Source organism: Rana temporaria, chromosome 5 (assembly GCF_905171775.1).
Source record: "Rana temporaria chromosome 5, aRanTem1.1, whole genome shotgun sequence".
Taxonomy (NCBI): Eukaryota; Metazoa; Chordata; class Amphibia; order Anura; family Ranidae; genus Rana; species Rana temporaria.
In genome coordinates, this window is record NC_053493.1 from 291,507,153 (window position 1) to 291,518,257 (window position 11,105).

The 11,105-nt window shown below is 49.6% G+C and overlaps 1 protein-coding gene across 6 annotated transcripts in view; it reads right to left on the reverse strand.

Annotated features, from left to right (window-relative positions):
- Positions 1-8,877, reverse strand: part of MTCL1 (microtubule crosslinking factor 1) — a 248,137-nt gene extending 239,260 nt beyond the window's left edge. For 4 of the 6 annotated variants that reach the window (XM_040353976.1, XM_040353972.1, XM_040353973.1 and 1 more), the window contains exon 1: positions 8,051-8,876. In XM_040353976.1, the coding sequence (XP_040209910.1) occupies positions 8,051-8,635 (585 nt within the window). In that variant the 5' untranslated portion in view covers positions 8,636-8,876. Of the gene's footprint in view, positions 1-8,050 lie in introns of all 6 variants that reach the window. The other 2 variants (XM_040353975.1, XM_040353974.1) reach the window with 1 other exon arrangement.
- Positions 8,878-11,105: the final 2,228 nt, after the last annotated feature.

Sequence of the window (11,105 nt, forward strand, 5' to 3'; positions counted from 1 at the left end):
GTAGCCAAGAACTACTCTATCACTCTTATGCAGACGATACGCAACTGTATTTTCGCATCTGCAACAAAAAGGATCATCATCTCAGTTTAGAGAAATGTCTCTCTTTGATAGAAAACTGGATGACAAAGAGTTATCTTAAACTCAACAGTTCAAAAACAGAACTCCTTATGTTTCACGCCAGCCGAAAGAGTCAACTGGCAACAACCTGGACACCCCCGCCCATTCTGGGCCAAATCATCACCCCTAGCTCCAAAGTCAAAAGTCTCGGGGTCATCTTCGACACCTTCATGACAATGGACGCACAAATAGGGTCAGTAGTCAGCGGAGCGCACCATCTGTTGCGCCTACTACGCAGACTTATTCCATTTATCCCCAAAGAAGATGTAGCAGTCGTGGTGGGAACAATCGTGAATTCCAGACTGGACTATGCTAACGCCCTGTACCTCGGACTCCCAAAGTACCAAATCTCCCGTCTGCAAGTCGTTCAGAATACGGCCGCCAGACTGGTGACTGGGAAAAAAAAATGGGAATCAATCTCACCTTCGTTGAGAACCCTTCACTGGCTGCCAGTAAAAGACAGAATTGCATTTAAAGCACTCTGCCTGACACATAAGTGCATCCATGGGAAGGCTCCGCAATATCTTTGCGACAAGATAGAACCTCACAATTCGAATCGCGTTCTGCGATCCACCGACCAAAATCTGGTCAGGGTACCAAAAACCAAATACAAGTCCAAAGGAGAAAGAAGGTTTGCTTTTCAGGGTCCGAGACTATGGAACGCTTTACCAACCAGCATTCGGTTGGAGGAAAACCACCTGACTTTCAGAAGACAGATCAAAACTCTGCTCTTTTGATGTCATGAGACACGAACAACTAGCGCCCAGAAGCGATTCAGTTCGCATGCGCCGCGCTTTATAAGTTTTTCATTCATTCATTCATTCACTGTGCCATTGCATGCCTCACTGTGCCATTGCATACCTCACTGTGCCATTGCATATCTCACTGTGCCATTGCATGCCTCACTGTGCCATTGCATGCCTCACTGTGCCATTGCATGCCTCACTGTGCCATTGCATATCTCACTGTGCCATTGCATGCCTCACTGTGCCATTGCATGCCTCACTGTGCCATTGCATACCTCACTGTGCCATTGCATGCCTCACTGTGCCATTGCATGCCTCACTGTGCCATTGCATACCTCACTGTGCCATTGCATACCTCACTGTGCCATTGCATACCTCACTGTGCCATTGCATGCCTCACTTCGATGATCTCCATACCTTATCCCTGGCAGAGTCAGTCAGACTGCAGGCGTCCATTGTTCAAAAGCCACGCCTCCTCCTCGTCCTGTTCCATGATAGGCGGAACACTCAGTTTCCCAGCAGAGCCTGTGTTCAGTGTTCCGCCTATCACGGACATCACCTCATCCTCGGCCTCGGACGACCCCCGATTTTTGAGGCATGTTTTTAAGTATAAAAGGTCGTCTTATATGCCGGAAAAAAATGTATTTAGTGCTTTATCCCATTTCAATTTGGGGAGTGGATCCAGAGCTATTGTGGTCGACAGCCCCCCTCCTACCATTGCTGTCCAATCATATTGTATAGTGTGTGTGTGTCGATTGACAGCACTGTGCTCTGCCAGCAGGTTTGATCGCCATCATTCAGCACAGGGAGGAAACAATATTCTCATTGATTGTGCTGTGATCTGATAAATAATCAGTTTTACGTATAGTGTTTACTACTGGAAAGTTTACTAGCAGCCAGGTCTGCAGGGCTGTGCGATCCATCTGCCGGATCACCGATCTCTGTCAGCGCTGACTATCCATTTACTAATATAAGTGTGGGGAAGGTTTATTATCAGCCAGGTCTGCAGGGCTGTGCGATCCATCTGCTGGATCACCGATCTCTGCCAGCGCTGACTATCCAATTACTAATATAAGTGTGGGGAAGGTTTACTAGCAGCCAGGTCTGCAGGGCTGTGCGATCCATCTGCCGGATCACCGATCTCTGTCAGCGCTGACTATCCATTTACTAATATAAGTGTGGGGAAGGTTTATTATCAGCCAGGTCTGCAGGGCTGTGCGATCCATCTGCTGGATCACCGATCTCTGCCAGCGCTGACTATCCAATTACTAATATAAGTGTGGGGAAGGTTTACTAGCAGCCAGGTCTGCAGGGCTGTGCGATCCATCTGCCGGATCACCGATCTCTGCCAGCGCTGACTATCCAATTACTAATATAAGTGTGGGGAAGGTTTACAAGCAGCCAGGTCTGCAGGGCTGTGCGATTCATCTGCCGGATCACCGATCTCTGCCAGCGCTGACTATCCAATTACTAATATAAGTGTGGGGAAGGTTTACAAGCAGCCAGGTCTGCAGGGCTGTGCGATTCATCTGCCGGATCACCGATCTCTGCCAGCGCTGACTATCCAATTACTAATATAAGTGTGGGGAAGGTTTACAAGCAGCCAGGTCTGCAGGGCTGTGCGATCCATCTGCCGGATCACCGATCTCTGCCAGCGCTGACTATCTATTTACTAATATAAGTGTGGGGAAGGTTTACTAGCAGCCAGGTCTGCAGGGCTGTGCGATTCATCTGCCGGATCACCGAGCTCTGCGAGCGCTGACTATCCAATTTTTAATATAAGTGTGGGGAAAGTTTATTATCAGCCAGGTCTGCAGGGCTGTGCGATTCATCTGCCGGATCACCGAGCTCTGCCAGCGCTGACTATCCAATTACTAATATAAGTGTGGGGAAGGTTTACTAGCAGCTGTCAGATGGATCATACGGACCCAAAGCACTAGCTGCTAGTAAACTTCCCTCCACACTTACTATAGTAAATGGATAATCAGCACTGGCCATCTCCTACCCGACATCCCTCTAATGAAAAATCGAAGAAGCTGGGTAGAAAATTGTTAGCCAAATTTGACAGTTGGCAGGTCGGGTGATAAACCAGCTGTGGCAGGAGATCTGCCAATCTGTGCTGTGTAGATGGAGGAATCAGATTACAGGCTGAAAAGAAAAACATATACAGGTATATGCTTGTGCAGGGCTGTGAATAAAAGGGTACCACCTGTGCAGGGTCCTGCCAGCAGAGGGGCCCAGGCAGCTGGGTTAATTGAATGTGGGCAGGGAGGGTGATCGGCAGGCCGGTGGGGGAGGGGGGTTTGGGCACTTACTGGAACCAATATGTTGGCTCTCTCTGCAGCAGCTGAAAGCTGACTTATTTTCCTCTCCCTTCCGCCGGCTTTTGACTGCTGCAGAGAGAGCCATACAACGATCGGTTCCAGTAATTGGCCATCCCCCACCATACGTTTCCCCCTGCTGCCCAGGCCCCCCTGTGTGCCCCCTCTACTCCCTGTGTGCTGCCAGCTTCCCTCCTCTCCTTCCTGCTGACAGCTGCAAGCACAGAATAGAATCCTTCAGGATAGAGAGGGGAGAAGGGTCCCATAAATACGTCATTTACCAGCCCCTTCCTTTCCTGAATTAACACAATGGGGGTTATTTACGAAAGGCAAATCCACTTTGCACTACAAGTACACTTTCAAGTGAAGTCACTCTAGATCTGGACATGCAGGGAAAATAAAAAACAGCATTATTGCTTGCAAATGATTGGATGATAAAATCAGCAGAGCTTCCCCTCAGATCTACAGCGGCTGCACATGCAGTGCACTTGTAGTGCAAAGTGGATTTGCCTTTCGTTACTAACCCCAATGTGGTTGATTTACTAAAGGCAAAAAGACAGAGCATTATGCAAAGTGTAGTTGCCCTCTGCATGTGCAGTTGCTCCAGAGCTTAGTAAATGAGAAAAGGCTTCACTTTGCAAGAGAATATCCAATACCTGGAATTCATTGCTACTAGTGTTGCACCAATACCGTTATTGTTGCCGATACTAAGCCTTTGCACGAGTACGTGTGCAAATGTTCCGATACCTGAAACCGATACCTTTGTGGTGCAAATTGAGCCCATACCATACAGAATGCATGGGCTCAAAGTGCACTGTAGAAAATCGCATGCGATTTAAACAGAAATGCAGTGCGATTCCTGTCCAGTAGAGCTGCACGATTAATCGCTAAAAAAATCACAATCTCGATCCGACATTTCCACGATTCATGTAACAAGTGCAGAGCTGTTCTCTGCTCAGAGCTGTCCAAAAAACAACCATCCAGCAAATGTTTATCAGCATTGCTCAGCACTAAAGATAAAAGGAAACATTGTAACATTTAGTTATTTTATCAACGAACTTGGTCTGCAAATGAGGGCATTTTAATCACTTAAAGACCGGGACCTTTTCTGACACTTGCTGCTTACAAGTTAAAAACATAATTTTTTGTTAAAAAATTACTTAGGACACCCAAACACTATGGCCCAGATTCTCGTATCTCCGCGTAAATCTCTGCGGGCGTAACGTATTTCGTTTACGTTACGCCACTGCAAGTTTTACGGGCAAGTGCTTAAGTCACAAAGAACTTGCCTGTAAAGTTGCGGCGGCGTAGCGTAAATCCTCCGGCGCAAGCCCGCCTAATTCAAATGATCCGGGTAGGGGGCGTGGATCATTTAAATTAAGCGCGTTCTCGAGCCGATCGTACTGCGCATGCGCCGTCCCTAAAATTTCCAGACGTGCATTGCGCTAAATGACGTCGCAAGGACATCATTGGTTTCGACGTTAACGTAAATGGCGTCCAGCGCCATTCACGGACGATTTACGCAAACAACGTATTTAAATTTTGACGCGGGAACGACGGCCATACTTAACATTGGTTGCCCCTCATATAGCAGGGGCAACTTTACGCGTCGCAAATCTTACGTAAACGTCGTAACTTCACTGCGTCGACCGCGCGTACGTTTGGGAATTTGCGTATTTTGCTAATTTGCATACTCGATCGGGAAAACGAGGCGACACCTAGCAGCGAAAAAAAAAATTGCATTTAAGATCCGACAGCGTAAGAGCCTTACGCCTGTCGGATCTAATGGTTATCTATGTGTAACTGATTCTAAGAATCAGTCGCATAGATACGACGGCCCAGATTAGGACTTACGACGGCGCACATGGCGTTGCGCCGTCGTAAGCCCTTTCAGAATCTGGGCCACTATATATATCTTAGCAAAGACCCTAGAGAATAAAATGGCGGTTGTTGCAATATTTTATGTCACACTGTATTTGCGCAGCGTTCTTTTAGGGCCTACTCACGCTGCTGCAATGTCAGAGTTCGGATGTGATTCGCACCGCACTGCAGTGAAAATCACATACGATCTCTGTGCGATGCGATTTCAGCCATATAAATCGTATGGCTGAATTTGCATCAAACTCGCACAGGACTCACACCCACGCAATCCGATTCCTGTCCGAGTTTACAGTTCGCACTGCGATATGCGAATTGATTTGGGGGTGTCATTGACTTTTAACTGACACTCCCAATAGTTTGCATAGGGCAGTGTGAACTGCCGCCGGGAAACATGTGATGCAGGAACTCGCAGTGGATTCGCAGGGTTCCCGCATCGCAGAAGTGTGAACCGGCCCTTAAAGGATATGCAAAGGAAAAATGTTTTTTTGTTTAAAATAACAGCCATGTTATAATTACCGATCTCCGTCTTCTGGGGTCCCTCGGCGGCTGTCTCTGGTCCTCCCCGCAAGAACTCCACACATTCATGCGAGCTCCCTCACATAGTGTGGAGTCCTTGCGGGCGCACTCCCGTGATACAGCGAGCAGCCATAGCCGCTCACTGTATCACTCTGCCCCGCCCCTCGGCGCGCCGCATCATTGGATGTGATTGACAGCAGCGCCAGCCAATGCCAGCACTGCTTTCAATCCATCTGCTCTAGCCAATCAACGGCCAGGCTGAGCGGTGAAGAGGATGTCGGGGGCCGAGTGCAGGACTTTCGAGGGGTCAGGTAAATATAACGGGGGGCCGGTATACTCGGAAGTTTTTTCACCTTAATGCATAGAACGCACCATGTGATTTGACTTGTGTGAAAACGCACCTGTGTGCTGGTGCATGTGGGTGCCAGGTCCGGTGCACACCAGTGTAATGCCAGACATTGCATGTGATTCGCATCGCATTGCGGTGCAGATCACATGCGATGTCTGTGCGATGTGATTTCAGCCATACAAACTGTATGGCTGAAATTGCATCGCATTCGCACCAAAACGGTGCAGGGCCCTTTTTTTTTTGGTCCGCACAGAAATTGGATTGCATGGGTGTTCACACCTATGCGATCCGATTCCTGCACCATTTCACAGTTCTAACTGCAATCTCCAAACCGATCTGGGGGTGTTGTTAACTCAGTGTGAACCACTGTGCGATTCAGGTGCGATGCGGGAACCCACACTGGATTCGCAAGGTTCTCACATAGCCTGTGTGAACCGAGCCTAAGTTCACACTATGAAACGCATATGATTGGCACAGGAACTATACTGCACTCCTGTACAATTCAATTGAGTGTGATGCGATTTGAGCCTGTTCATTTTGAATGGGCCAAATTGCAACACATCTGCACCAAAGTCGTGCATACAGCAATCCTGGAAATGCACTGCAAATGGAGCATGTGGTCATTTTGCATTTGCAACCTGCATTTGGGGTGTTAAGAACACAATGAGGCTCCATTCACACTGCGGTGATGTGGGTTCCTGCATCGCACCTGACTCGCAGACAGTTCACACTGCCTTATACAAACCGCTGGGAGTGTCAATACAAAAGTTAGGGCGGGTTCACACTGCTGCGATGTCTGAGATCGGATGTGATTCGCACTGCACTGCAAATCATATGCGATCTCTGTGCGATGCGATTTCAGCCATACAAAAATGTGATCTCTGTGCGATGCGATTTCAGCCGTACAAAAATGCGATCTCTGTGCGATGCGATTTCAGCCATACAGATCGTATGGCTGAGTTTTCATCAAACTCGCACAGGACCCTTTTTTTGTTCACAGCAGAATCGGATCGCATGGGTGTTCACACGGCGATATGCAAATTGATTTGGGGTGTCATTAAAGGGGAGGTTCACCCTAAAAACGACTTTCCCTTATTACACTGGCCCCCCACATTACAATACGATTGTGCCTATTAGTTTTTTTTTTTTGCTGTACATACCTTCGTACAGCTATTCAACCGCGGCTTCCGGGTTGCGAGTCCCGCGGTAGTGGGCGTTCCTAACATGGGGGTGATTGACGTTTTGACAAAAAACGAGCTCCCCCCCGTCGCGTCACGATTGGCGAAAGGAGCCGAACGGCGAGTCGGCGCTATACTGCGCCTGCGCATCGCCGTTCGGCTCCTTTTGCCAATCGTGACGCGGCTTACGCGACGGGGGGGAGCTCGTTTTTTGTCAAAACGTCAATCACCACCATGTTAGGAACGCCCACTCCCGCGGGACTCGCAACCCGGAGGACACGGGTGAATAGCTGTACGAAGGTATGTACAGCATCAAAAAAAAAATAATAGGCATAATCGTATTGTAATGTGGGGGGGCAGTGTAATAAAGGAAAGTCGTTTTTAGGGTGAACCTCCCCTTTAACTTTTAACTGACACTCCTAGCAGTTTGCATAGGGCAGCGTGAACTGCTGCCGGGAGACATGCGATGCAGGAACTCGCAATGGATTCGCAGGGTTCCTGCATCGCAGTAGTGTGGACTGGCCCTCGGGGCCGGTTCATATTAGTGCGATGGGAGAACCCTGCGAATCCAGTGCGGGTTCGTGCATTGCAGCTGAATCGCACAGTGCTTCACACTCAGATCTGCGAAACGCTGCGTGAGTCAAGGTAAAGTTAACGCCACCCCCAGATCGCTTCGCAGTGCGAACTGTAAAATGGTGCAGGAACCGGACCGGATAAGCGTGAACACCCATGCGATCCGACTCCAGTGCAGCCAAAAAAAGGGTCCTGGTCCGAATGCCATACAAATGTAGCCATATTATCTGTATGTGTGAAATGGCATCGCGTGTGATTTGCACAGCGTACTGATGTGAACAGAGAAAAGATGTGCGATTCTGTGAGCGATCAGAAATACATATATGGTGAGATATGACATGTTCCGCCGGTGGGTGTGCAGGGACCTACCTTGAGATAGTCGTTCTCCGATCGCAGCTCGTCCAGCTCCCTGAGCAGCTCCTCCTCCTGTCCCGGCCCCTGCGGAGCGGATCTCTTCCCGGCTCCGCGGCCGTCATCTTTCCCCGCCCCCACCGGCGGTGCGGACAGTACGGTGCTGGAGGCCGACTCGTTGTCGCTGCTGTGAGCGGGCAGTGTGGGCGGAAGAGGTCGGTGCTCATCGGATAGGGGTTCGGAGGGACAGTCGGAGAGGTCGGAGCTGCTGTCGGTGTGAGTGACCCGTAATGTCCCCCCCGGGGGGGCCGATCTCTCTAGTCTCCGTCCTGCGGTAGTGATCGGAGAGGAGGGGGGATCTCTGCGGCCGGTGCTCGGAGCTCCCCTCTTCCCCGGGGGGGTCGCCTTCCCTCTGGCCGGGAGAGGCTTGTCCTTGGCGGGGGTGCCGCGGCGGGAGAGGCGTCCGGGGGTCGGGGCCGGGGATTTGGGGGGGAGAAGGGTGCTCCGGTCCCTGAGGAAAGGTCTGGCCGGGGACGGGGCTCGGTTCAGTCTCTTCTTATCGGCACGGCTCGGCGGCCGGGGCTCCGTGCTTGCACTCTCCATGGGACCCACGAGCGACCCACCGACCGACCTACCCGGGCTGCGCCACCACTACAGCAGCGCTACACCATCCCAGCATCACTCCGGCCGGTCACTGACACCCATCATCATAGAGAAGAGCGGATCAGTGTGAGCGCCTCCTCATCACACCGTGTCCCCATCTCCTGTCATCCCTTCTCTCCTCTCCTCTCTCTCCTCCCGCAAATCTGCAAGCGCTGCTGTCTGTCAACCAGCCTGACGTCCCTCCGCGCATGCGCAGTGCCGGTGTAGCAGTGAGTACACCTCTATGTGTGTGTATGGGGGGAGCTCATCCCCGGGGCGGACATCTGTACACACACCTGTCACCCAGGGGAGGGGGAGGAGCCGACATGGATGGGCTCCAATCATCACATAGATACAGCCATGGATTGCAGTACGACCTGTTTAGGCTCAGGGTCGCTGTCCAGTGCTGAATACTAATCAGGCCGGGGTCACACCGGGTCATGAAGGAGCCTCCTGATACCCAATCATCAGACCTCAGCAGTCTGTCTGTGCTCTCAGGGGCCACAGGTGACAACCATGGCAGACCCTTTATATCCCCCCATCTCCAGATTTAGATTTCAGCGCTCTCACACTTTGAATAACAATTACTCAGCCATGCAACACTGTACCCAAATTACATTTTTTTTATATATAATTTTTCACATTTTTCAATTATTACTATTTATTTACATACTGTAACCAGAGCAGTACCGTAGCAACACTGTGCTGCTCTGGGGAGGTGATCCGATTTTATATACTATTATTGCTTATTGCGTAAAATACATTTTTATAATTTTTTTTATATTTTCCATTTTTTTTTTTTTACAATTTTTTTTCCATACTATCACCAGAGCATTATAGGGCCAGATTCACAAAGGAGATACGACGGAGTATCTCAGATACTCCGTCGTATCTCTCAGAGTATCTATGCGACTGATTCATAGAACCAGTTACGCATAGATATCCATAAGATCCGACAGGTGTAATTGTTTTACACTGTCGGATCTTAGGATGCAGTACCGCGGCCGCCGCTGGGGGGAGTTCGCGTCGTAAACCAGCGTCGGGTATGCAAATTCGGAGTTACAGCGGTCCACGACAGATTTTCGAGTTCGCTACGTCGCCGCTAGTCTAGTTTCCAGTCGCAAAGTTAGTCGTCGTTTTTGGTGCCTTAACTTTACACAGCAATCGTATTGCTGTATAAAGTAAGGCCGTCGTTCCCGCGTCGAAATTTAAAAATTAACGTCGTTTGCGCAAGCCGTCCGGGAATACGGAATTACGCTACGCACGTCGCCGTTCGGAAAAATGACGTCACTGCGCGCAAAGCAAGGCGGGAATTCCGAAACGGAGCGCGCGCAGTAGGTCCGGCGCGGGAGCGCGCCTAATTTAAATAGCACTCGCCCATTTAAATTACGCGGGCTTACGCCGGAGGCCGCCGGCGTAGTTTTCATCGCTAATGCTTTGTGAATCAGGCACTTGCGATGAAAACTTGCGGCGGTGTAACGTATCTACGATACGTTACGCCGCCGCACTTCTACCTGAATCTGGCCCATAGTGTCTGTACTGCTCTGAGGAGACAATCAGTATTTTTTTATACTATTATTATTTAGGTAAATGGCATTTGTATCATTCTTTTTCATTTTCTTTTTTACAATTTTTACTTTTTTATATATATCGTCACCAGAGCAGTGCAGTGTCACCATAGTGATTAAGCCCTTAGATGTAGTAGCTACATTTTTTGTTATGCTTTTTTTCCACAATTTTCCCCCCAATGATCTGGCCAATGATTTTGGTTGAAGTCAGCTGATCGGTTGTGGCCAATCACACTCAGAGTTCTGTGTTTACAAAAGCACACAACTCTGTGTATTGTGAACAGCAATCTTGCTGCTTATTTCCCCTGCAAATCGTGAGAAGGGTTACTCTTCTTCTTCTGCAGTGCTTCTGGGACGGATCAGAGAGATGCAGTGCCATCTCTATAGTATCATCAATTGCCCTGATGTACACTATATATAATAGGCAAAGCAATGCAATGGGATCCCTACCAGCCTGCATCAATTTTCCCCATCACAGTGCCCACATACATTAGCTTCCCCCATCACAGTGCCCATATACTGTACATCAGGTGTTCCCGATCACAGTGTCCCCATACATCAAGTGTTGCCCTTCATAGTGTCCCCAAACATCAGGTGCCCCTATCACAGTGTCCCCATAGATCGGAGTTGTGCCCCTCCCCTATCCCCTCTTGTACTCACAGCCCCCTGCAATGTAGTCAGATCCTCCTTCCTCTACCATGCTGAGTCTAAGATGAGTTCTCTGTCTCATTGTGGCTCTCTTCTGCCCCCTGCAGGAGAGAGCAGAAAGCTGAATCCTCTCTCCTGCAGAAGCTGGCTGCTGCTTCTTCTTCAGTCACTCCTATCAAAGAAGGGTGGCACTGGTGGCCACTGAATCCCCCAAC